The sequence below is a fragment of the Primulina eburnea genome, chromosome 3, assembly GCF_022965805.1.
Source record: "Primulina eburnea isolate SZY01 chromosome 3, ASM2296580v1, whole genome shotgun sequence".
NCBI lineage: Eukaryota > Viridiplantae > Streptophyta > Magnoliopsida > Lamiales > Gesneriaceae > Primulina > Primulina eburnea.
Window position 1 is genome coordinate 7,014,668 of NC_133103.1, and position 27,697 is coordinate 7,042,364.

General features: G+C 36.6%; 1 protein-coding gene across 1 annotated transcript in view; it reads right to left on the bottom strand.

The window, feature by feature from the left end:
- Positions 1-3,684: 3,684 nt before the first annotated feature.
- LOC140825857 (myosin-17-like) overlaps positions 3,685-27,697 on the bottom strand; it is a 32,577-nt gene continuing 8,564 nt past the window's right edge. The window contains exons 3-39 of the mRNA XM_073187857.1: positions 22,708-22,851; positions 22,441-22,586; positions 22,166-22,322; positions 21,983-22,041; positions 21,655-21,814; positions 21,333-21,482; positions 21,092-21,228; positions 20,867-21,013; positions 20,311-20,412; positions 20,168-20,225; positions 19,976-20,077; positions 19,774-19,811; positions 19,436-19,562; positions 19,180-19,350; positions 17,733-17,864; positions 17,495-17,604; positions 17,302-17,362; positions 16,762-16,939; positions 9,946-10,151; positions 9,718-9,837; positions 9,534-9,632; positions 9,220-9,441; positions 8,423-8,562; positions 7,668-7,785; positions 7,538-7,588; positions 7,359-7,439; positions 7,067-7,237; positions 6,737-6,892; positions 6,439-6,642; positions 5,754-5,891; positions 5,588-5,658; positions 5,363-5,462; positions 5,207-5,263; positions 5,055-5,111; positions 4,879-4,959; positions 4,667-4,749; positions 3,685-4,280 (exon numbers count right to left, since the gene is read on the bottom strand). Coding sequence (XP_073043958.1) covers positions 4,157-4,280; positions 4,667-4,749; positions 4,879-4,959; positions 5,055-5,111; positions 5,207-5,263; positions 5,363-5,462; positions 5,588-5,658; positions 5,754-5,891; positions 6,439-6,642; positions 6,737-6,892; positions 7,067-7,237; positions 7,359-7,439; positions 7,538-7,588; positions 7,668-7,785; positions 8,423-8,562; positions 9,220-9,441; positions 9,534-9,632; positions 9,718-9,837; positions 9,946-10,151; positions 16,762-16,939; positions 17,302-17,362; positions 17,495-17,604; positions 17,733-17,864; positions 19,180-19,350; positions 19,436-19,562; positions 19,774-19,811; positions 19,976-20,077; positions 20,168-20,225; positions 20,311-20,412; positions 20,867-21,013; positions 21,092-21,228; positions 21,333-21,482; positions 21,655-21,814; positions 21,983-22,041; positions 22,166-22,322; positions 22,441-22,586; positions 22,708-22,851 — 4,458 coding nt within the window. The 3' untranslated portion in view covers positions 3,685-4,156. The remainder of the gene's footprint in view (positions 4,281-4,666; positions 4,750-4,878; positions 4,960-5,054; positions 5,112-5,206; positions 5,264-5,362; positions 5,463-5,587; positions 5,659-5,753; positions 5,892-6,438; positions 6,643-6,736; positions 6,893-7,066; positions 7,238-7,358; positions 7,440-7,537; positions 7,589-7,667; positions 7,786-8,422; positions 8,563-9,219; positions 9,442-9,533; positions 9,633-9,717; positions 9,838-9,945; positions 10,152-16,761; positions 16,940-17,301; positions 17,363-17,494; positions 17,605-17,732; positions 17,865-19,179; positions 19,351-19,435; positions 19,563-19,773; positions 19,812-19,975; positions 20,078-20,167; positions 20,226-20,310; positions 20,413-20,866; positions 21,014-21,091; positions 21,229-21,332; positions 21,483-21,654; positions 21,815-21,982; positions 22,042-22,165; positions 22,323-22,440; positions 22,587-22,707; positions 22,852-27,697) is intronic.

Genomic DNA, 27,697 nt, shown 5'->3' on the forward strand with positions numbered 1-27,697 from the left:
TTTGATTTCTGTTACTGTCATATAAGCCGTCTACTGTGATGAGCGCCAAGAATGGAACTAGGCTAGTCAATTTCCTTCTGGTATTGGTGGAACGAACGATTTTTAAACTTTAAAGTGTTTTTTATTTAATTTATTTATCAAATTAAAGAATATAGAATTTGAACTTCGAAATATCACCATCCCTTCGACCACAATTTTGAGAGATCGTACCAAGATTTTTTAGTGATGAGGAAATGGTCATATTCAGCACAGTATGCTTCATTTTTTCTTTTATGTCTTTGTTTGAACCCCAATTGCATTCCAACGATTTCACGGATACCTGGGAATAACGCATCAACTATAAATGCTTAATCAATGAAAAAAGAACCAAGAATCCGTGTTTCTTGAGAGGATTGACGCTTGAATAATTAATGGGAAATTTTGGGTAAAATATTAAAACTATACTTCTCCTGTTCTCCATCATAATTATACACTTCCCTTTCTTTTTTCAGTAGTAAAAATGTGTGTAATCCAATTTCTGCGTTTAATATCATTGTCTTGTTTTTTACGATTACTCTTACATTAACTAATCTATATACCTATAAAAGTGTGGATGATGGACAAAGTTTTTTGATTGTGATTTTACTACATTGCCCAAAAACTATGCATTGTTTCTATTAATTGCATGGGCATTGGTGGAAAAAATATATAAAATTTAGGGACAGATTTGAGATAATGGATTTGTAATGTATTGATTATGTATTTAATTGATGTATTTATTTTTTTGAACTCATTAAACACATGAGGATCATAGTGTTTTTATTTTTTAATAGAAAATTGTAAAATAAGAAATTTTGAAAATAATATTACATAAAAATTGAATCGATATTCGATAATAAAAAATATATTAGAAAAAATAATATTTTCTTCATACATAATTCTTACAAAAAATATTAAAAAGAATATATATTTAATTATTATACTTATAAAAGTACAAAAAGAATAACAAAATTTTCCTTGTAAATTGTCTACTATTCTCATAAATTGTGTATTGTTAGATTAATTGCATGAAAATTACACAATCATTAAATACATAAGGATTAAAATAGTGTTTTTATTTTTTAATAAAAAATTGCAACATAAGAATCTTTGAAAATAATGTTACATAAAAATTGAATAAATATTTTATAATAAAAATACATTAGAGAAATAATATTTTCTTGATACATAATTCTTAGAAAAAATATTAAAACAATAGCTTTTTTTAATTTTAAAAAATCATTAAAAATATTAAAAGAATATATATTTAACTATTATACTTATAAAAGTGTAAAAATAATAACAAAGTTTTTCATTGTAAATTTTTTACCATCCCCTTAAATTGTGTGTTGTTAGATTAATTGCATGAAAATTTTCTACATAATTTATGGGAAATCTATGCATTAAAAATGAATATATGTTTGATAATAAAAATATATTTTTTTTATCTATAAACCTACGTAAGTGTAGATAATTGATAATCTTTTCAATTGTCAAAAGATAAAAATGACATCCTCATCAATACAAATCCAAAAATTCAATAAAGATATATTGGTAAATTTTTAATTGTTGTAAGTGTAAAAATAAAATATCAATTTTTTTTATTTATTCCACCTAATATATAATTAATTAGTAGCATAATTATTCCACATCATATAGAATTAATAGTCTAACAATTGCTAATGAATTATCACTACAATATACATTGATTGTAATAATTTATATCACTTCAAGAATAAAATGTAATTCCTAAATTAACTTTCTCAAATAATCCATCTTTATACTAAGTTTAAATATTTTATCCTTTTAATTTTCTTTCTACATGTTATTTTATTATTTTAATGCAATTTTGTAATTATATTTTAGTGTAGTTTCTAATTAAGTGATAAATTATAGTATCACATGAAGATATAAGAAAAAAATAATTATATATGCAATAGTACAATAACATGATAAGTATATAATAATATAATAATATGAAATTTAATACTAATATATTTTATTATTTTTTAACTAAGAATTGAAAGTAAAGAATTTAATAAATTATTTATTAGAATTTATATCAATAATTATGAATTTTAATATACTAATAATATCATAAAATACGAATCTGATAGAAAAATTAAAATAGTTAGCTGTAATAAGAAGTTTAAATATTTTAGTCGCACTTATAAATATATATATTTATATATATATATAAGACAAAGTTTTTTAGTGGAATCCTTTTTACAGAGGAAGGAGTGACGTGTGAGTGTTTTACATCCATAAAATTCCCGTGTCTTTACTATTCACAAGTTTTTACATTTCAAACTAGGCAAAAACTTGTATGAAATGGTCTCACGGGTCGTATTTGTGAGACGGATCCCTTATTTGGATCATCCATGAAAAAATATTACTTTTTATGCTAAGAATATTACTTTTTATTTGAATATGGGTAGGGTTGACCCGTCTCACGGATTAAGATCCGTGAGACGGTCTCACATGAGACTAACTTTTCAAACTATATCTTGTTGTTTAGATTGTCAACTGGTTGAAAATATCATTAGAAATATTGAACCGTCTTTCACACTTTTCATGTGGTTAATATTTATAACCGTTTGAGAAAATCTTTCAACCGTGTAAAAATGATTGAAAACAAATTTTAAAAGTAAATTTTGAGTATTATAGGTTATATTTTATTATCAATTATTATTATTTCATTAGTTTTGATAATATTTTGACGAGTTAGTCATAAATATTTTAAATTGACAATTATTTGTCCTTAGTGTGCTTCACTTATATAAATTATGATTTATGCATTTATAAAATCCATAATCTGGTTGATTTTTAGGTTATTATACCTTATACGTGGTTCTTAGATATATATATTTTCAAAATTTGTTTCAGTTCAATTCATTCTATATATTATGCTAATTATAATTTATTATATAACATAAAATTAACGACTTGAATTTCAATTTGAGAAACAATTTTGAAAGTAAAGTATATAAGTTCTTAATTAATTTATTCGTCTAATATGACAAAAGACTAAATCAATATAAATAAAAAAATGAATCAAATTATTTTAAAAAAAATCAAAATTTAATTTTTATTAAATAATTAATATTTACGTGCATCGCACGTGCTTCTTGCTAGTTCCTGAAAAGTACAATCATTTACTGAATAAATTAAATAAAGACAGTAGAAAGCTTGTTGGTAAATTTTATGTTTTCCATGATTTTCTTTATCTTAAAGACTGGACGATTGGGTTGTATAAAGAAATATCATCTTTGATAGCTTAGCAAGGTAATTGTGCATATATGTGGGGGGTATTTTGATCATTTAAAATAAATCTTAAAATTATATCACACTTTGTAAGAAAACAAATAAATCAAATAAAAAACCATAAAATTTATGGTACCATTTAATTTATCCCTATGTTTCAATTTCTTTATCACTCCCTTGCACATATTTTGATTACCATATCCATCAAAACAAACGAAAAATAAGAAAAATGCAAATGGAACTTCAGAACTAGGAACACAACATACGAAATCAGTATCTGGCGGGGGGCAGAAATCATATGTATTTCTTATGTTACAAACTTCAAAGGAACAAAGCTTACTGTGCGTATTAAATTATACCCCCGGGAAAAGAGGTCCATACAAGGGACAAGTACGTAAAAATAAAAATAAAATCTTCTTTACACAATATTAGGAATGAACAAACCATGTTTTTTTTACACGGACAGTGCGTTGATGCATTTAAAAATATATGCATCAAATAAAAAATAAAACACCCTCACACATTTTTCACACTAAAAAAAATCAAATCCTAGAACCTGCAACCTCTCGATTTACACACAAAAAAGGCACACAATAATTCAAAACCAATGCAAATGCCTATACTTGCATCTCAACACAACCTAGCACCTAGAGTCCTCTAACGACGTCCCTAACATTGAAAAGGGACGACGAGGAAAAAATTAATTAACCCAGACAACAAACAAAGACTGTTGTCCAAGGGTGGGATGTAAAATATACAATGGGTGTTGACACGAACAGTAGAATTTATGCAAGAATATACGCTTGTTGTTTCATTCGCAAACTCAACCATATTGCCTATAGGAAGGGATTATAACCAAATTCCACAGCCATCATCAATCTGATCGTTGATGCAAAAATACAAAACCTGAATTTTCGCGGATTAGAGGGGGAGGCTCCACATCGGCAACGTCTACTTTTTGCATGGTTTTGGAGATATCATCAATGGAGAATGGAATACTGCAATGGTGTTTGTTTACACGAAAGTTCATTATAGCATGCCAATTACAGCAATATTGTAGCTTTATTAATTCTAATGGATTAATTATGAAACTGACCACACGATGAATCTGACATCTAAAGGGGAAGGGGTCGGCATTTATGTAAACAACACCAATAGGGTGAGAGACTTCTTGTTTGGCTACCAAGAGGAGATTCAATAACTAACTCCATATTAAAGAATCACAGAGATTACCTCTTCATGAAACAATCTCTTTCTTTTTTTAGAAAAGTTTCTAGTGGAAAATAATATATTCAACATCGAAAAAACTGATATGAAAGAAAGAAAGATCAAATTCATCCCAACGGTCTTATGAATATACAGGTACATAAAATTAAAATTATACCTTGAGTCGTCATCCAAGAGAAAGGAACTGCTCACTGCATTGTTCGAGTACTCTGTCATCATGACTCTCATACTTGAAATAACCTACAACGAGAGAATAAACAAAATCAAAGAATGAGAACGCATCAATACACTAAATTTATGCACAAAGCCGGTCAAATGGACTAGAATTTTCTGTTAAATGGACCAGAATCAAATTAAAGGATTACTTACTTCTGAAGAAACACTGTGTGTGCCATATTTGTCATCCCAGTACATTGTACTAATCCTGTATAACTGCTGTATGCTTAGCACCTGCAAAAAAGACAAGAAATATTAAAGAATCAAGATGAAGTAAAATAGAATGTCTGATGAAAGATTATCACGGTGGGAGGCTAGTTTTTACTCACAGGGCAAAGTTCAGTAGTTATTTCATTCAACGTTTTCTTCGGCTTTTGGTGTATAACCTGAAACATAGAAATTTTTTTAAAAGTAAGAAATCTCGTGTACCCAGAACCCCAGGTTAACAAGACCGAGAAAGGAAAGTGAATCCGATTCCCACCAAAAATCCAACAGCCTGTCTGATATGCTTCAGTTCATCCCAAGCCAAGCCCACGTACTGTGACAAGATCCGGGTCAGGATGAGAGACTGATTCGAGGTAGATAGCAACATAAAATAACTAACTTAACAACATAAAAGTAACTAATGACAGCTTACTTCCTCTGTTGCATGACAACACCATTGCTCCAATTCACCCAACCCGGCTTTCACGTACTCCCCATTACTGAATGAGCAACACTCTCGTCGCAAAAGAAGACTGCCAAATTTTGAAAGAAAAGTATCTAAATGCAGAGTGGAAATATATCTAGGATTCATGATGTAAACATTCAAAAGGAAATTAAAACAGAAAAAATGAGGGAAACGCTGAGAAGATGAACTTACCTGTTGAATAATTGAACATTGACAAATGAGAAAATTTGAGTGAAAACCTTTCGGACCAGGAAAGGGGGAACCTGTAATGCATTACAGTAATAGAAGAACAAAAAGGTAAAGTTCAACAAAACAGAGAAAAGCACGGATATGCCACATTAAAAACAATCAGTCTTACGTAGTTCGATTTCATCATCTTCAAGTAACTATCTAGGCTTTTCACAATGCTTTGCCAATGGGCAATTAGTGCTTGTTGCGCAACAGCATTAGCCTGGGAACGCCCTTTAACTAAACTTGCACGAGACGTTCTGGGTGCCTACCATGAAATTTAAAGTATGGAAGCCAAATAAATATCAGTAGTTTGCTCAGTTCATATTAAATTTTATACTAGTAGATTATCGAGGATGACACACGTCACTACATGGGTATTATTGGGGGATAGATAATTATGGTAGGAAATTAATCATAATTAGATACAATCACATCAGAAATTTATCGGGATCTCAATAATATTTAAACTTGTAACCAAAATATTTTCTTTGATTTTCTAACACCTAAAACAAAAGCACTAAGTCTATCCGCCCTCTCCATTCATATTATTGCATTCTGTAGCACCCAAGAAAAAATAAGAAGAAAACAAAAATGGCAAACTGAAAAGTACAAGTAGTTTAACCTCACGCGATGATCTAACTAGAACTTAGTTTTGATAATAATAAGCACCAAAAGCCTTGCATCATTTCTTCACAGATGCCAGGGAATACTTTCCATGGTGCTGAATATTAGAAAAAACATGCAGGAAAATTAAGAATCATACACAAGTATAGAGATCATTATACATGCACAACATGTAGTGCAGAGTTCACCTGGATACACAAACCAAGCAACGGAGAAATCTCCTTCTTCAGATTGTCCCTGATCATTCCATAAATCTTCTCCAGGAAAGCTGTAAGCTGCTGCTTGAACAACAAAGCAGGATACTTGGCCTCAACTTGCCGCAAATCATCGAGTCTACCAAGCATCCTACCATTGAGAAATGAAAGTCCACTCTGTGGAGATCCCCTCAATCCCTACAAGGTGCAGAGACACACAGGAATAACAAGCCATATCTCTAGCATCATGCTACCATGAGAAAGCAGATGAAAATAGAGAGTACACGCATACTTGTGACATCCTCCCAAAAAGGGAAGCTGATGATGACCTACGCCGTTGTGGGGTTAAGCTAGCTGCCCCACTTGCTTTGAGTGTGTGTTGAAGCAGCATCAACAATGTGGATGTGTTACATAACCAATATGCTAACACATCATTGTTGTCAGTTCCCTTCAGCAAAGTTTCACAAATTAGACTTCCAAGGAAACCACATGCACAGGTAAAAGAACAGTCTTGCAGATTGTCTAATTATAAAAAACTTATTCAGAATTCATACACAATAAATTGATCAAAGTAGAAAGCAACCAAAGCAGAAATAGATAATTTCTACTTTTATTAATTTACCTCTATTGCTGAAGCTACAGTTTGAATTATGCGGTCAAACACAGCAGTCCTCTCAACTTCAAATGACCTCCAGTGAAGAAGGCATTTGTAAATAACACAAGCTGTGACAGGTTTGCCACCAGAAAATCCCAAATCTTGTGAGATACAATTTATCAGGAGGTCTTGGTTTTCCTGTGAAAGACAAAGGGTTATATTGGCATATTTATCATAGTTCTGAGCATGAGATTCTTTTTTGTGGAGTTTTTTTTTTTTTTTGGGGGGGGGGGTGTGTGAAGTTAGATCAAGTGCATACTTGCTGCTTGTCATTTAATGACTTCTGGGGTTTTTCCTCAGATTCAGGCTCCTTCGGGTTTGCTGCAAAAATGCCCATGTCCTGTAAAAAGTAGCATGCTACATAAGCACGAGTCTTTAATAAATTTACAAAATGTTTCATTTATATGTAAATATATCACAACAATGATGTATTCTTACATGTACAGCCTTTGTTTCTCCATTGAGAACATTTCCATTCTCTGGAGTTCTCTGCAATGCCACTAAGAAAGATGAGAATGTTTCTACCAGCAACTACAGTGATGAAAAATAACGTTTCAACTTGCATTACCTGGATGATAGTCATCCTAGGTCGAGCAGATATAGATTTCCCTGTAGGTGACATAGTCAAAGCTTGTTGCCTAAGTACTTGATTTTCTGATTCAAGATTCGATAACTTCTCTTCAAGTCTGAAAACAGATTAAACAATTATAATACATTAACAAACCCCATTATTTTACAAAAATCTTTGGTGGCAGTTCTTTGTTTTTATTTTGAGAGCAACTTGACTTTTTTCACTTCTCTTTTAGGTATTTTGAAAGGAATTGCTGTTGATGAGTTAAAAACCACCCAAAAAATCTGTCTACACATTAAAAACTGTTAATACAAACTCAAATTGCATATAAACAAAGTGTTGGAGATTCTAACTTCATTACGGAACAACATTGTAAACATGTTCTTTATTATGTATTATTTTGGGATTGATTGATTTACAGTAAACTCTTGATAAAAATATAGTGTACTGTGTAGGGTCCTTACATAATGTGTTCATAGTGTGTATGATAATTACTCTCTCGAGGCCTTTTTCTCAGTTTTTTCCAATTACAAAGCACACACAGAATGTCACAATAACTATGACTTGCTGGACCCAATCAAAATGCCCAAAGAAGAATTATAATATCGTAGGAAAACTAAAAAGAATCTGTCCCATGGGTGAGCGCCAAAAAAATGTAAAGATAACCAGAGACAAAAAGATAAACAATGTTCTATATGGATGGGTTATGTAAATTACTTAGAAATTCTCATATCTATGATATTAGAGCATACCTCTGAACTGAATCTTGGAGCTGTACTGCTTTTCCCTCTGCTTCTACAAGTTTTTTAGCCAAATCCGTATTACTACTCTCAGCACCTGCACGAGCCTTTTTAGCCTCTTCCGCAACATGTTTTTCAGACAGTAGCAAAGCCTGCACACATCACTGAATTTGGTTACAACAGTGATGACAGGAATCCATTTTACAACTTTTATAATGTGAAGAAGATAATGAATTTTTTAAACACTGTAATGACGACTGTTCCAAAATATTGTTGAATGCAAGGGTAAGTCAGACCAACTTGGCATTCAAAATTAAAGCATACTAACAGGGGACTTTCCACCAAATTCAGAAAATATTTCCTTGAAAACTAAATGTAGAAAAAGTCCTGGCCAGGTAACTTAGTGTTCTGTTATAACTTGACTCTATTACTAATTTTCATACAAGAAGTATTTAAAACGTTGCAAGTCCCAAATTAAAATTGAAGACAAAATCTTGAGTTGTCCTGAAGTTCATCCAAAATATTATGGATCTGGCCAACCTAATTATCTAAACCTGTCCACAATATATCTGTAGGGAGATAAACAGTGTCTTGTCATAAAGTCTTCAGTCGAGAGTTACGGTACAAAAGATGTGAGACACATGTCACAATGAATTGTCAGCAGAAACTGTAAAGCACTGATATTCAACAAAATGAGTAATAATATAACACTCAGTTCTTGGCAAGCAAAGCAAAGGTGCCAAAAAAGATGAATTTATGCCCATCAATAATATGTTCAAGCACCGTTCTAATACAAAATGAGTTCCTACCTTCAGACTCTCCACCTCGGCAGTTAATGCATCAATCTTTGCCGTGTCTTGAACCATAACAGGGGTTTCTTTAATGACTGGAGGAGCTTCTTCAATTGCTTTGCGTGCAGCTTCCCGTTCTTTTATCACTCTGGCATTTGCTTCTTCTACTTGTGTTTGCATCGAGTGCAATGCCTCCTGTAACTTTGAAAGTTCTTGTGCTTTTGTTTCCTCCAATTCGGTCTGTGTTGGCAAACAAAAGAAGAAGGAAGTGATGGCTGAAGTTCAGCATGTTGAAGAAAGAGAATCACCCCAATTTAATCACAAAGAATTACCCTCAATCGTTTTTCAAACTGCAAGCGCCATGTGAGCTCCTCCACCTTCTTTTCTAGCTTGTCTTTGGCTTCTTTCAGGGCTCCTGTTTCCCTCGCAGCCTGAATCAATATGAGAAACAGTTATGCCAAGTATCAGAATAAAAATTCGCAAGAAACATGAAAAATATTAAGGGTAGCGCAGAACCATTCGAAGGCTTCGAAGCTCTTTCCTAGCTACTCGTTGCCTCCAACCACATTGAGTAATGATAGCAGCCTTCTGCAGACTTCTGTAATAAGTGTATTCTCTGTGACAGCGAAAATGAGCCTGCAGGCAAGTAACAGAATCAAGGACCAATAATCAGTATCAACTTCTTCACATTCTCCAAGTCTACAAATCTCACTGGATTTTTTCAGTACGAAGTAAGAGTGAGACCTGAACTTGGATGGCGGCCTTAGTCTGCTTCCTAAATCTGAATTCATTGCGAGCAGTCATCGCTCTCATGCCTGTCTGCAAAATTACAGTGGAATCCTGTAAGGTTGAGTAGGCTTTCCAGGCAATGTAACACCGGAAGTTCTTCTGAATCTTCACAGCAGCATCTTCACGTCGCAATTGCTCATAGAGTTTGCATGCCGATATAGCTAACAAATATAAGAAAAAGGTTATAATTCTGGATAACCACATGATGGAGTTGACCAATCTTTAACAAAAAATTCAAGGAAATATAGAGTATCTTTTAAAGTTAAGTCATGTAAAAATATCACATTATCTACGCACAAATATAATTACACATGCACATAGTTTGCACAAAGAATGACCTCTCAAAGTAGTATTCTCTTCATAATCACATGTAGATAAATACTGATAATTAAGTTTCATAAGATGCTCATCCCACGTGGTCTATGTGAAATCTTGTAATTTTCTACAACTTTTTTTTTTTTTATAAGAAACATATTTTATTAATAATATGATAAGAAGGATTACATAGTGGACTAGTGGTCCACTCTCATAATGAAAAACACGAAAACAACTATGTCAATGATACACATATTCACAGCTTCTCAATAAATCTAGCGCTGAGACGTTCTTAAAATCGTGATGATTGCCAATCCACAACGCAATATTAAGCTTAATTCTGTCCCAACATGTCACCGCATTTTCTTCAACATCTTCGAAAACCCTTCTGTTTCTTTCAAGCCAAGTAGTCCAACATATGCACTGAACAACTACAAACCAAAAAATTCTGCCCCTTGTTCCCGTATGCTGTCCCAAGTCCATATTTAATAAATCATTTGTTGAGTTAGGCATCACCCACACCAAATGAAGTTCTTGCAAAGCTCTATACCATAGGGATAATGTGAATGGACAGTGAATGAGCAAATGATTCTGAGTTTCTGTATCATTTCTACAAAGTGCACACCAATTAGGTTGCAATGCAATCGATGGCCATCTTTTTTGAATCATCTCCGAGGTAGGTAGCTTACCCAATGACACTATCCACGAAAAGAACTGAATTTTTTTTGGAACCGGAGTTTTCCAAATAGCAAGGGAAACTGATGGAAATGGGAGACGATTAGTAGGAAAGAACGAATCGTAAAACGATCTTACCGAGAAAACACCGGAAGGGTCCCCTTGCCACTGAAGAAAATCATCTGCCCCTTCTACCAAACTCACCGAATCTAGACTCATTAATAACTCAGACAAAAGATGTAACTCCTCATCCCTGACAACCCTTCTGAAATGAAAATCCCAAGACAGAGTAGACGACACACTATCAAAACATGCAAAATAAGAAATAGGCATGTTATGGATTGAAGAAAGCCGAAACAAAGCTGGGAAAAGTTCTTTGAAAGAGGAATCCCCCCACCATCTATCCTCCCAAAATCTCACTTTATTACCTCCTCTCACTTTAAATACAACCATCTGTTTAAAAGTTGGGTAAACTCGGGAAATGAACTTCCATGGGCATCTAAACGTGACCTTCAACGCCAACCCTGCATCCCACATGTTCTCTTGTAACCCATATTTGCTCACTATTATCCTCTTCCACAATGACTCACCTTCCACAAAGAATCTCCACCACCACTTTCCAAGCAAAGCCTTGTTTCTCAAACTTATATTTGCCACACCCGATCCTCCTTTTTCTTTCGGTGTGCACACCTTTTCCCACTTAACCAAATGGCAATGAGATTCGCCATCCGCCCCATCCCAAAGAAAGTTTCTAGAGAGCTTCTCCAATGCCTCCACTATGCCTCTCGGCATCCTGAATAGAGACAGAAAATAAATCGGGATAGAATTTAAAACCGATAGTATCAAAGTGAGCCTACCACCTCTGGAAAGAAAAGATTTCTTCCAGTTTGCCAATTTTTTTGTTACTTTAGCCACGATGGGTGCCCAAAAAGATGTTTTCAACGGATTGCCACCCAAGGGCATCCCAAGATAATTGATAGGCCAGTTGTCCTTTCTACATCCCACTTCTTGTGCCAATAATTCAACCTCTTCCGAAGCACGATGAATTCCCAACAAAGCGCTTTTATCCCAGTTGATTTTCAATCCCGACATGTCACAGAAAGATTGAACCACTTTGACCAAGAATCTTAGATGATCTTCGGTTTGCACGAAGAAAAGTGTGTCGTCGGCAAACTGAATATGTGATATTTCTACCTTTTCTCTTCCAACTTCAATCCCCCTTATAAAATTTGTCTCCTTCGCCTTATCCATTAATCTCCCCAACACATCTACCACCAAATTGAACAAAAACGGTGATAATGGGTCACCTTGTCTTAGCCCTTTGGAAGCTTTGAGCTTACCTCTTGGTCTGCCGTTGATCAATATAGAAAAGGACACATTTGACACACAACCTCTGATCCACGACCTCCATCTACTACCAAACCCTTTTTTCAACAGAACAAAATCCAAGAAATCCCAATCCACATTGTCATATGCTTTTTCGAAATCCACCTTCAATACCCAACCCTTTTTTTTCTTAATTCTTCCCTCTTCCACCAATTCATTCGCAATAAGTCCACAATCCATAATTTGTCTCCCTTCAACGAAAGCGTTTTGAGATTCAGAAATGGTGGCTGCTATCACACTCTTAAGCCTCGTCGTCAGTACCTTTGCTATAATCTTATACACTCGTTACCAGGCTTATTGGTCTGAAATCCTTCACATTATTCGATTCCACTTTCTTACGAATCAAGCAAATATATGTCTCGTTTGTCGCTGCGTTAATGATTCCTCGTTGAAAGAATTCCTCAAAAACCTTCATCAAATCATTTTTCACCAAATCCCAGCACTCTTGGAAAAAAGCCAACGTGAAACCGTCGGCTCCCGGGCTCTTACATCCATCGCAATGGAAAACAGCTTGTTTAATCTCGTCTTCTGAAAATGGCTTTTCTAATTCTGCACTCAACTCTTCATCAATAGGACTCCACTCCACCCCTTCAATGCCCCAACTCCTCACGTTTGACAGTCCGTACAATTCCCTATAATACTGGAGAATAATGGAGACTATTTCATTGTCGTCTGTCGTAATTGTTCCATCAATTCTTTCCATTCTGTCAATGATCGCTTTGTTGTTGCGTTGAGTTAAGATTGAATGAAAGAATTTTGTGTTTTGGTCTCCTTCCGTAGTCCATTTGATTCTGCTTTTCTGGTTATTAATTTGATTCTTACGGCATATCAATTCTTCCAGCAACAATTTTGTTTCTTTCCTATCATTCAAAACCTCTTGTGAACCCCGACCCTCGCTTTCTAGCTTATCCAATCTGCTGATTTTGTTAACTAAGTCTGCAATTTTCATATCCACCTTCCCGAACACATCCTCATTCCATTTTTTTATTTCACCCTTTGCTGCCCTTAATTTCATCATAAATCTATAACCCTCCCAGCCTTGAAAGCTCTCATTGTTCCACGCCAATTGCATCAAATTTCTGAAACTAGGATCCCGCAACCACACATTCTCGAATCTGAATGGAGTCGGACCCCACTTAGGTTTAACCAAGTCGCAAACCACTGGATGATGATCCGATATAATCCTGGGCAAGAGAGATTGTCTGTAAGAAGGATAAATTTCAGACCACCCCACCGTGAATAAAAATCTGTCCAATCTGCAGCAAATGGCCGATTCTCTAAAGTTCGACCATGTGAATTTTCCATTGAGTAATGGAGGATCGATCAACTCCAATTCTTGAATCAGTGCATCGAAACAACTCATGCTTGTTGTTTGTGAAAGACTATTAATCTTCTCGGTTATTGATCTGACCACGTTGAAATCTCCTCCTAAGCACCAACGATCACCACATAGAACCCTCAATCCCGCCAACTCATCCCAGAAATTAGCTCTCAATCTAGGTTGACATGGACCATAAACCGCCGTGAACCACCAATCAATGATATTATCCTTTTGTATATGAATCGAAATCGAAAAGTCCCCAATCAAATTATCCTTAACCGAAATGATCCTTGGATCCCACATCATCAGTATTCCCCCAGACCGACCAATAGCAGGTAGAATGATCCACTCCACAAACCTGGATTTCCATAGACTTTCAATGAATCTTCGATCCACCACCTCTCTTTTTAATTCCTGCAAAATTATTAAATCCGGTTTTTCCTTAACAAGGACAGCACGTATCAAACCCCTACGTGTTGCAGAACCACTTCCCCTAATATTCCATGAAATAATTCTCATCACTTCACTGCATCTCCCCTTGAACTCGCTCTTCACAAAGAACGACACTATCCATCCACTTCCCCACCTTCGCTGATATTCAAAATTCCAATCTTCTCGACACCCATAGCTGTCAAACAATCTTTATCGGCCGCGATTTTTAAGTTCTGTAAGTCGACTCCCCCCGATGACAATTCTTTCACCTTGTCATTATGTTGCCGTAGGGAATTTTTCCCGGGTTTACCCAACTTAAACACAGTAGATGTATTTCCCACCCCACCTAAAATCTCGACCCCACCCCCCCGACCCTGTAAGGAACGATTAGGAGACAGAGAATGGATAGAGGATTGAATAAGAATAGAGTTATTGGGCAAATTGCCACCCTTACTCGGAGACTCTTCAAAAAAGACACCCAAATCGTCAAAATCTGTAGAATGTAATGTCGAGTGATCGGATATGAGACTTTCTTCTGCACTTGATTCGCCACCTACATCTGAAAAATTAGGATTCAGATGTTTCTCCCAGTTTCCTAGGTCCCCTTCTGTGAAATCAGTGTATTTTTCGATAAATGGATTCTTTGATTCTTCACCCGCTGGGCCGTAATATGTATCATTAATTGCCTTACTTTTCTTCCTACTGTAGACATACTGAAATTCCCTCTGTTTTGGAGTTATCTTCAAAGACTCGATCGTCCCTGTTTGAAATTCATTCACTGATTTAGGCTGGATTCTTTGCAAAATCTTGATCTGCTTCCCTCGATACCATGGTTCGGAGTAACATTTTCGACCTTCAGAATTTTGCATCATTACCGTATCTTGCATTTCTTTGACGCTGTGATTGTTGTCCAATCTCAGGGTGTCATCCTTCTGGTTTTGAACAGTACTCGCTTCTGTACCTCAGGAACCTTTCAAGCTGCCCCATCCTGGTATTACTCTAGCACCGTTGACCACCACTTGAGCATAAGATCTTTTTTCAAAAATATCGTAAGCTGCTAAATCGACCGAGTCCACCGAAATTCGAATAATCATAGGTCCTCTTTGAGTTTGAATTCTTAAGTTTCTGTTGATGAACCCACCTTCAATACCAACTACTTTGATTTTTGCTGCTGATAGATCTTTGAGTAGAATTGTGTCTTGACTAATCTTCAACAAACCACCACACTGATCACCAATTTCCTTGAAGAGATGTGTTGACCATAGGTCCCAAGGTAAGCCCATTAATCGCACCCAGCTATTGCAACACTCGAAAGTTTCTTCTTCGGTATTGGTATGTTGATTCCACTTTTCAAACGACAAGGTAACTTTATTTTCCAGAAAGCATTTTTTCAGTCTTAAATAGAACGCTGCGTCCTCCTCGTTATGAGGCCACCAAGCAGCTTTGTTAGCTTGAAATGGAAACACTTCAACCTTCCTCTGGACTGCCCTACCAAGTGTAATACGAACCAAATCCCATGATATATTGACGAACTCCTTTGTAATGATGAGAGCTTTACTCCAATCCTTAACCAAACAAGCCGGTAGCTGTTCAAGATTAGCAACCTCTGGAATCACTTTGTTTTGATACGTCGAAGTGAACTTGAAACGCTTGTGAGCTTGTTCCAGGTTATCTCTATCTACTCTGATACTCGGTGAAATGTTCTTACGAGTTGACATGAGTTTGGACATATTAAATGCCATCCATTTCCAGCCCGAGTAGAATCTTCCACTTGGTATGATGATACGTTGCATCTTCCCCCTCCATACAATCTTAGATAATTCCAAATAGCTACCCCGTCCATTCGTAGTTTTCTGCACCGATATGACAGCTTCCTTACCTCTGAATCTTTTAAATTGCGGACATGGGGTTGGTTTATTGATGTATTCCTTAAGTGTTGCCAAAGTCCAGTGTAAACAGTCACAGTCCAATTCCAGCGTGTAGGTTGCGTTTCTAGTTCTTTCGATCACGCTCAGAGAGTCTCCCCTTCTGCCCTTGCATAATAAGAACAACTTTTGTTCAATTTTGGCCTCACAGCTAGTTTTGAGTTGATCCCTTGTTGGCCTTCGATTCATCTCCTTAGTCTTAAAAGGAAGGAAAATGGCTACTGGGAGACAGAAAGATGTTAAATGTCCGGGAATGAAAGCGATGAGGGAGTCGAAAAAGCGGGAGGCAACAGTAGTAGGATAGAAAAAATAGGTTGTCAGACTCTATGGACGGTGGTCGGAAATGAGTCGGAAAAGGCTAAAGAGGTTCAAGGTTGAAACGGGGTGAACAAAGGTGGCGTACAAAGGACAGAATGGGCTCGTAGAGGTCGCGATAGGCTGAGGGAGAGTCGCCGACGGACGGCGACCGTCGCCGGAGGAAGGAAGACGGTGCGGCCGGCCGGGATCTTTAGAAAAAAGAGGTGAAGGCATAGGTAGGGCACGCGATTGACCGAGGGAGAATTTGGGGGGAGAGCATTTCAAAAAATTCTCTCACTTTTATCAACAGGACTCCTTTTCTACAACTTCATAACAGATATGCTTATTCTTTCATTTATACAAATGCTATTATCAAATTAATAATACAATCTAGTTACAGATCTATAAATAATTAATTACCTCGCCAACAGGATTGCAATTGGATGGCTGCTTGACGCAACGAAACGAACTCTTTCCGAGCTATATACGTACGAATTTGCCTTTGAATAGTTCTGGCTGCATTTCCAAGAACCTCAGCTCTCCTTGCATCTAACTCAGCCATTTGACCAGCTCGCAGGAAGACCTTTGTCTTGCCTAACTGAAGAAACACAAGCATATATTTTTATTTTTTTATTAACTCAGCCATTTGACCAGCTCGCAGGAAGACCTTTGTCCTTGCATGTAACAAGCATTTGTTTTGATTACAAACATTTTGGAAAAAAATAAATATGAGAATGTCGCTTGATGAAACTGCAAATCTAAGCATGCAACATGGACAGTAGTACAACCACTATTGCTAGTCCTGAAGCAGTCCTTTGAGTAGTAACCCATGGACTACCCAAGCACACTTATATTAATTGTGGTAAGATCCTCAAATCCCAATGTGGTGTGACATAGTCACACATAGTAAATAAAAGTATAGTACGCACTACATTCAACATCTTATTCACGTAACCGTACCTGATAGCCTTTTAATCCCATTTTGTCCAAAATCATCTTACAAGCAGTCTTGTCATCAGAACTACAGGAAAAAATATTGTCTTACTTGGAAGGGAAAAAAGAGACAAAAGTGAGGAAGGAAACCACAAGGCAGCGTGGAGAAATGAATCTCAAGTCAAAAGGAAAAAAAAATTAAGATGCCAAAGAGACTCACTTTCCTTCCAAAGCTTCAGGAGCGAGAACACCAAATCGGAGAAGGAACTCATCAAATGTACGTCTGGTTGGGTAACCAGCGCAGCTGATTCTGATAGCCTCAAGAACACCCTACATAATAACAAATATCTTACCTCTTGATTGAACATAGAGTGATCAAAACCAAAAAAATTAAGCCAAATAAGCTGGCTGAATCAAATTAAATTCTCATTAGGTATCAACCTCCACAAAAAACTTACACCACATCTCAATTGCTGAATGATGTTAAGATTCTCAAAAATTGCAGGCTTGAGAACACTGTTTGGCTTCACACATCTGATGTAGTGAGGTTCTGTTGAACTTAAAATGTCCATTAAAGATTGTAGTTGTAACTGCAAGAATAAAATAAAAGTTCGAATTCACCGCATCATCCGAATATTTGTACACGCACTAGCATGAGATCTGCAGATTGAACATATTCGGAATATTCTAAATAAATATCATAGATTTCCAACCCATTCCTATTCATAAGCAAATAATTCAGTTAAAAAATCTAGCACACATCTGGTTCTTTCTTTTAGTCAACCACAAGAACAAAAGAAAATGAGCAATCAATTTCACACCAATCGTGAATTAACTTCAAAGAATGGCAATATCGGCTTAACTTGGATATCTGCAGCACTATGGTTCAATCAAATGACATATGAAATAGGTGTGTTCATCATTAGCAGGGAGTATCAACACTATTTAATATTTACCAACCAAGAAATAAATATTATTTTTCAGTCAGACACACGCATTTGAATACAGCAAATCTTAGGCAGGAATCACAAAACGAACTTCTTAAAGGATGTATACACTAATATCAAATAGTTCTGAGAGAAATATGTAACATGAAAACTAATATTTTGATATCTACATTGTCGAATGGCGCTCTCTTGGTTCATCCAAACTCTCAAGGACATTTCACTTGTACCGAATAATTTCAACGAAAAACTACAATTAAGTAGTCCTTTTCTAAATTTTGAAGGCGTTATAATTTGATTATAGAAACTTTACCCAACTCACAATTCAACAGATTCATCTTATTGAGAAGTGATTGACAGTTGTCAGGCAAAACATCAATGGGCAACTTCAAACTCTTATCAATTAAGTAAAATGTAAGAACATAGAAGCATCGTAAGGTGTTGGGTTAAGTCCCGCAACGAGCGCAACCCTCGTGTTTAGTTGTCATCGTTGAGTTTGGAACCCTGAACAGACTGCCGGTGATAAGCCGGAGGAAGGTGAGGATGACGTCAAGTCATCATGCCCTTATGCCCCTTATGCCCTGGGCGACACACGTACTACAATAGCCGGGACAAAGAGTCGCGATCCCGCGAGGGTGAGCTAACCCCAAAAACCCGTCCTCAGTTCGGATTGCAGGCTGCAACTCGCTTATATGAAGCCGGAATCGCTAGTAATCGCTGGTCATCCATACGCCGGATGAATTCGTTCCCGGGCTTTGTACACACCGCCCGTCACACTAACCAATCTTGAGTATTTAAAATTACAGGTAAGGGCACCATGTATCAGTATTCATGTGTATATTGATGTTATTCAGAATTAGCCAATTAAGTAGAAGAAATATCTAACATTTATCTTTAAAATTAAAAAATGACTAGAAAGTAAAATAATAAAATAAGGTTTTGGACGTTGAGATTGAAGAACCTTAAAGCGTGAGCCAATCGAAGAAAATTTAGAGGACTTTGATGAATCTTCAGGAAGAGGAGGAAACAAACCAGCTACGAAGGAACATTTTGAAGCAGTTAATAAATCTTGATGTTCTGCCACCACATAATCTTTATTCTTATCGAGAAATAAATCCGCCATGTAAGTTACCTGAAATCACGGTAGATGGTTCAACATATTTTCAAAAAGATATCTAGTGCTCTCTTCTATATAAGGATGGAGATTATGTCAGTACCTCCCCTGCATAATGAGATATTGTAAAATTGGTCCGTGAAAGCTTTGGTTTGATGAAGCGTTTATTTTTTGCAAAGGTCTGATATAACTTTTGAGCAAATGTCTCGTGGGTGGATTTAGGAAACATACTGCCATAAACAAAAACATGAATGGCCAATATGTGATGACACACAGAAGACAAATGTAAGTAGTGTGTGTAAGATAATAAGATGTGCAAGCATGGATAATGAAAACCCCGCCATCTCTACATTTTGGAACCAAAAACTAAAACATATGACAAAGAATTAAAATAGTAACGCCGGGAAAGTCACTAACGATATATAATTTCATAAGTCATACCAAGCTTCATCCAGTAGAGCAATAATTCCTCCTGGTTTCTGTAAATAAATTTGAAAAACATGTTATAAGATCTAACAGGGAATATAACACAGATACAAACTTAACAATCATGTGAATCCAGGGCCAGGAGTGTATTTATATCCATAATCAAATAAAGGAAAAAATAAGAGCAAGCAACTTCAGCAGTCTAAAAGTATCAGACCTTCTCAATTAGATCAAGAACATCTTGGTTATCAACAAACTCTATGTAGCTCCAATCTATCTCTTCTTTTTCATAGTCTTCTTGCTCCATTTTAAATACATGCTGGAACCACGAATGCCAAATTTTAATTAGATTGTCAGATCATCATTGAAATGATTCCTGAAGTAGGACTTTACGAAAAAGAGAAATAACCTGGTTAAAATGTTGCTGAAGTTTTTCATTGGTGAAATTTATACAGAACTGCTCAAAGCTTTTTTATACAGAAAAAATAGTCAGGGCTGAACCAATGTAGTGACATTGTACGCTGAAAATGAGAAACTCGGCTAAAAACTCACCTGTTATACTTGAAACTTTCGAACCCATAAATGTCAAGAACCCCAATTATTGCCTTTGAGTTGGGATCCTGCCCAATGGAGACATTTATTTTTTCAACAATCCTGTGAACAATGCAATTGGAGTTCAAAATGATTAGCAACCACTCAATCTCCAAATAAGTTAGTAGCATGTGCGCTAAATCAAATCATGCAAGTACTCATGGAATTTGATTGCATTTTCTATATTTTCAGCTCAAAAAGTTTGCAAGTAACATTTGGAATAAAGTTTTGAAAGATGTTTTTGAAAGTGTATTTAGTAAGAATTTTCAATAAGTTGAAACGGTATTTTGTTATTTGAAAGCATGCCTAGTTTGGCTAAGTGAGTGAAATGCTTTAAAATTTTAAAAATTGTTTGTTTGAGTGTTTTTGGAGACGACATACCGATAATGAGAGAGCTGATTCTAAAATGGAAAACAATTTTAAAACTTGACAAAAACAAAGAGCCATTTAACTTTCAAGGGGAAAAATGTTTGTTAAGAAAAGCTATTTACAAGGAGATTGTTTTTTCCATTATTACCAGTCAAACAAGCGAGAATATATAGTCTTCGCCAAAGCATCCCTGCTACCCAGTGCAGCTTCAGGATCGAGCGTCCTTGTGATAACTTCCTCGGGCGTCACCATTACACGTTTAATCATTGCATCTTCCAATCTCTTGGGATTACACCTAATAAATTAAGTTATATCACAACTGTCTATATATCTAGAAAGGAATATAGTTAAATTTAGAAAATACAGAACCCACTTGAGCAATTCAGCAGTTGTATTAAGATGAAACCTCGACTTCTCATCCTTGATAACAGAAGAATCAATCTCCTTCCCCTTAGCAAATTCAATATTACCAAGGTGAAGAACAGCGGCAACAACCCTAAATATCGCCTCCTGAAAAATACATTAAGAACATTATAAATTTATATAAAATGAATAAATTCATTAAAACTAATTAAAAAGCATATAGAAGTGGCAAATTTAATGGAATCGGCAACCTGCTCTTCCTCGCTGATTCCAACTATATCCATAGCCCTTCTAGTTGCAAGGTATTCCTCAGCATCATTTACTCCATCAAGTTTAATACACTTAGACTGGTTAAGAAAATGAAATGATTCCGGGTTTCCCAGCTTATACTTCTCTCTTTCCTGCAGAAAGAATTAAAATTCTTAATCAGATTAATAAGATAAAAAGCGCTAGCTGCAAAATATCGTTTACAAAAACTTTCTCGTTCATGAAAACGCCTGCAACAACGTATCCGTTACAAAATTTTGAAAAGCAATTATGAAGCATACAATCGGTGAAACACTGTGCAAATACCTCAGGTGGTGCTGCACAAAGAAGATAGAAGCAGTGGTAGTTTCTTTCAGGATCTGATATCTGACAAACACGAGATCGCTCCAGCAGGTAAGTTCTTATAGCCGCTCCAGATATCCTTCCACTTTTGTCAAACTGGATCTCAACAAATTTACCAAAGCGACTGCACAGATACAATACCATTGAATACTTATACTCACAGAAACCTTAAACAATCACATGCATTAAAAATAACTTTGAACTCTCACAAAAAATGGCCAAATCCAAGTGTGATCAAACAAACATATACCAATAAATACTTTTTATCAAAAAAGATCGAACAAACTCTCACCTAGAGTTGTTGTTCCTGACAGTCTTGGCATTTCCAAATGCTTCAAGAACCGGGTTTGACTGTCAGTTATCACCAAAAGAAAACCACAGGGAAAAAAGCTTGTAACCATTAGATTTCGTATTTAGATTATTTATTCTGGATAAAATTAATTTTAACCTGTATATGTATAAACTTCAATCTTACTTCTAAAACTTGTTGTTCCACAGTTCGCCCTTCAACTCCAGACCGACCACCCAAGTGTGCCAAATATCGCATTAGCATTTTTGTTGTCTCTGTTTTACCAGCACCACTTTCTCCACTAACCAAAATGGAGTTGCTTTTACCATCATTTATCATTGCCCTGATTGAAAAACCTAAAAGGTAAATATGCATGTTCCTCTACATAGTCCAACCTCTAGGCAGCTCCACCGCTACAAGGTACAAACAAAAACTAAGTCTACAATTTCCAGCAAACTCACCGGTAAGAAACATCTGCAATTGCAAAAACGTGAGGACTAAGCTCTCCAAGTGCCTCCCCTTTGTATTGTTCCATCATGTGAGTATCATATAGATGAGGCAATCTTTGAAAAGGATTTATTGCAATCAAAATATTTCCAGTATATGTCTGAGAAAGATGTTTTATTATAAGTAAAATATCAATTGTCAGTTTACAAGAAAGATCAGTCAACTGAATTATTAAAAAACAAATCTATACATGTATTGTACGAGGGACATAGAAAACTCACGTAGATTTCATTAAGTTCATATCTTGCTGCAAGGTTTTGCAGAACTCCAGGCTCGTGCAAATATGAAAGCTTAGTCATATCATCTACACCTCCAGGAGGAGCTTCGGTATCCTTTGGAAATACTTTCGAGATATTTGCGGCAATCTGCAAGTTAGAGGCCAAAAGATGTTATGGCTACCTAAGAACTTAAATTTAGACCCTCAACAAACAAAATTTCGGAGACAAAACTTCAATAATTAAAAAATAGGCCACAAAACCAAGATTGAACAATTTATTCTGCAAAAGGGTGACAGCGGAATGAGCAGATAAAAGATAACAAAAGATAGACAAAAACAAAATGATAGATCAGCGAGCAGCATAAGAACAAAAAATTAACAATTCAAGAAACAGATTTACAAAGTAGCTTTGATTAAAGAAAGTACTCTCCGAATTTATAAAGTAGCTTTGATTAAAGAAAGTACTCTCAAAAACGTTTGGTATGAATAAATGAAACCAACAGTTCACCGACATAGCACATAGCAAAACTTGCAAGTAGAACTGCAACAAGTCAAGATTTTAAGCTTGAGCTTGTATCTTTTTTTTGGGTTCAGGCAAGCTCAAGTAAAGAGGATATGCTTGAGCTTGTGCTGGCCACAATAACTCATTTTTGGCTGACCACGCTCACGTCAAAGTTCGGAAAATAAAAATGCAGTATGCCTTGCACCATGAAAAAACTAATAGCTTTCTCATGATTAAGAATATAATGTGCACAGTTGAAGCACAACAAAGAACTCATTCAAGATAGAAGCTAAGGTGATTAACTAGAATGAATACCAGACGAACTGAAATTTAAATGCAAAGACACTAGGGATGGCAATTTCCTCCGAACCCGATGGAGGATCCGATACCCGACCCGAGTAGAAGAGGATATGGAGGCATTTTTAGACCCGATTAAATAAATGGGTAATCGGGTATGGGGATTTTCGGGTTCGGGTATGGAGGCGGGTTTGATATAATCCTACCCACACCCGACCCGAATACCCGTTTAAATTAATATATATATATATATATAAATATATCTATTCATATGAAACTATGAAAGCCTCAAAAAATTTAAATTGGCCAGTTTTGGCCCAATTGAAGGTTAAGTCCCAACAGTGTCATGGGCCTGATCTTTCCACCGCAGCACATATCAGGGACAATACGATGGGCTCCTATCTCAAACATAACACACAGCTGCAGGTTACAGTGACGGCTGGCTTCCTTCTTCGACTCTTCTCTTCGTTTTCCTCTTCTTTCTTCGTTCTTGAGCCTTGGTTTTCGGCCTCCGACCCTTGCACCGAGAAATTCCACCCAAAAAGGTTTGCTTGGTGTGTTGTCTTCATCCTCCATCGTGCAGTTTTTCGGTCTTCACTCTGCTGTGTGGAGTTCCTCTTCCTTGGCATTGGTAAGCCTCTATTGTGTTAGTTTTCTTCCTGTTTTTTTTTTTTGGCTTTATTGGTGCTCTTGATTGGGTTGAGATTTCACATAAAGTAAGCACAAGTACTTGTATATGCTATTGGAGTGCCTGATATCAAAATAGAAAGAGAATATTGGTTTTCAATGGACATGGACTTGGGAATATACATATAACTGAATATAATATATTGAGATATATGTGGTCTGTGCTTTTTCGTCTTGTATATATTGAAGTTTGTGTTTTTTATATGCTTGCCATTGTTAATCTTGAGCATTTTTAAAGAAATATTGAATAATTGGATAGTGAGAGAATTTTTTGAAATGCTCTCCCTCTTTTTTCCCTCTATGGCTCCTTGGCTCATCCTTCCTTCATCAGTTTCATTTTCCGAGATCTGCTGACCGTTCGCTTCCTCATTCAACGTCGCCGGTCGCCGGTCGCCGGCGACCAGGCTTCTTTCTTCATCTTCTTCGCATTTTCCCTATTTTTCCGCTTCTCCGAGAGCAGTTTAGCACCTTACCCTTTTCAGTTCTCTTTAGGCAGCTTCCGGTATTCACTCCCATTTTCTCAGGCGTCGCTGGTTCTGCTCTGATTTCCGCCTTATATCGTCGTTAGAGATTCCGTCATGTACGCAGCTAGAATCGTAAATCCTCGGGGTCAGTCATACAAACCTGGGTTATCTGCTAGGGATGAGACGATTAGGATTGAATATAAAACGTTCACCTTGAGATTGGGTAATAACGGCAGCTCCATATGGTGGTCGGAAAAAACAAGGACATCATGCTACATGCTGGATTTCAACAGCGAGGAGGCCAGTTGGATAAATATTACGCTCAGAGATTACATCTACTCACCCCAACCAGGTTCTTCCTTTCGACGTTTTAGAGGTATTAATTCAGTGTTCACAATGCAGAGATTTGAAAACAAACGAGGAAGATATTTGGAACTGTCGAAATACAATAAACAAGGTAAAAAGCTAACTACTATTGTGCCCAGTGGACTTAACGCTATTGGGTGGATTAAGATATCCAGTGCAGTTGACAAGCTGTTATCGGGGAATTATCAGAGGGATTCAACTCAACAGATGCCATTTCATGGAAGAACTCAACTTAGGCCTACAGCAATACATCAGGATAAGGGTTTCGGGGATAGGAGAAGCAAAGGAGGACATATGCCATCAACGGATGAGAGCAACAAGCTGCGGGTAAACAGGAAATGGAGTGAATCTATTATTATCACCAGAGGCAGTGTATCTTACTCATGGGAGCTAATTGAAGGAGTTCTTGGGAGAGCAACGAATAGAAAGATAGAGCTCTTTCCTTTTCAAGCCAATAAAGCTCTTTGGTGGCCCTCAAATCAGGATGAGTTTTCATTCTATATCAATTTAAAAAAAGGATTTTTTAACTTTGGGGTATCCTTAGAGTTTGAAGAATGGTCCAAAGACATCAATACCTTGGATTCGGTGGAAAATTGTTGCAACAGTTGGATATGGATTCATGGACTACCTTGGGAATTTTGGACGACTACTACATTTAAAACTATTGGCGATCTTTGCGGGGGACTGTTGGCCATTAGTCCAGATACTCTACACTTCAGGAAACTCGAGGCAGCAAAGATCAAGGTCAAGGGAACGGAAGGAGGTTTCATTAACACAAAGAAGAACATTTCATTGGAAGGGAGAGCTATAGATTTCAGAATCAAAGTGGAAACATTTGATCCTCAGAGTTACGAGAAATATGAAAAGCAAACCTATGCTCAAGCAGTTGTGAATGGCAAGAAGATATTGGCGGGCTGGGGAAACAAAAACATCTACAACGCTTTAGCTAGGGAGGAGAAAATCTTATTCAGTGACAACACAGGAAAATCAGTACAGGGGGACATATCCGTCCATGATCAAGGTTCGGCAGGATCCAAAGAAGTATGCGGCTCACACAGTGGGGAGCGAAGATTGGATGTGAGCCAGACACCAGAAGCTCCAGAAGCATCAGGACAAATACTAAAGAATTCTGAGAGGAAGGTTGAATCTTCGAAAAAGTCGACTGACGCAAAGGTGATGAAAATCTTGAGGAACATTGATCCCAAGCATTCATCAGATTTTACAAGTTCATCAGTTGGATCTATGAATAGCAAGCAGAATCAGGTTCAAGATAATAAAGAAGTAAATGGCAGAGACATCTCCCCAACGAAACAGCTTTGGAAAACTTATTGCCGTAGATGCAAAAGTGTGGGAGCCAAAGTAAAGCCTTCAAGGGTAAAAAGGGATTACAATAATTATGACAGCGGGTTGCTCATCAATGAAGGAGAGGTCGAGATGGAAAATTTAGAAGAGGTTGAGCTTGAAGATTCACAAGATGAATTGAGAGAATTGGAGAGTGATTCAGCAGACTCAGATAGCGTTGGATACATCGGTTCTGAAACTTCTGAGAAGGCTGAAGATGAAGTCCTAGCTTTGGATGGTTTGTTCTCGCCAATAATGAATACAAAATCTATAACAAACGCTGAACTTCGAGAAAATTCAAAACCAATTGTGGGACAGGTACTTAACGGATTTCGCTCAACTTTCTTTAATCATTCTTTCTCGTTAAATTTGATTTTACCGTCCTCTTTCAATGTCTTGGGTATGTCTAGTGGTTCTCTAGGAAAAGGGTTTAGTGTGGTTGATGAAAAGCCTTGTACTGATAGAGACATATCACCAAGAAAGGTGGAGGAGGTCAAGGAAACAATTGTACAGCATGGGTCAGGGGTGGGCTTAAATGACAGCAATGCAAGTAAGGATAAGGGTATAAACAATCCGTTGAAGAGGGAGTTGTACAGACTACAGTGTGGTATTAGTTATGACAGAGGTTCCAATTCGAGGGGTCCCAATCCGTTTACATGAAGATTTGTGCATGGAATATAAGAGGTGGGGGTGCGGCGAGGAAAAGAGTTTTGGTTCGGTCAATAATCCGAAATGAAAAGCCAGACATTGTGGTTCTCTTGGAAACAAAACGAGAAAAAATAGAGAAAAATTTTGTTGCAAGTGTGTGGAAATCGAGATTGGTTGATTGGGTTTGCTTACCATCGGTTGGTAGGTCAGGGGGTATATTAGTCATGTGGGATCCACGCGTGGTGCAAGTAAACAAAAATATGATTGGGGAATTCTCGGTCTCCATCGAGATTCAAGGGAGTGCCAACAATTATTGGTGGTTCTCAGCTATCTACGGGCCTGTGAAACCGAGATTGAGAGAGTTATTCTGGAATGAATTGGCGGGGTTGAAGGTAATCTGTGGGGAGGCTTGGTGTCTTGGGGGTGACTTCAATGTTGTGAGGAATTTGGGTGAGAAATTTAATAGCCATTCCTCAACTATCAGCATGTCCTGTTTTGATACTTTGCTGGATGAATTGGAGCTCTTTGATCCACCACTTCTGAATGCTAAATTCACTTGGTCCAACTTTAGATTGGTGCCTATTTGTAGTCGGTTGGACAGATTCTTGTTTTCTGCGGGATGGAGAAACTTATTCCCATCATTCAGACAAACCGTGCTACCAAGACTGACATCTGACCACTGCCCTGTC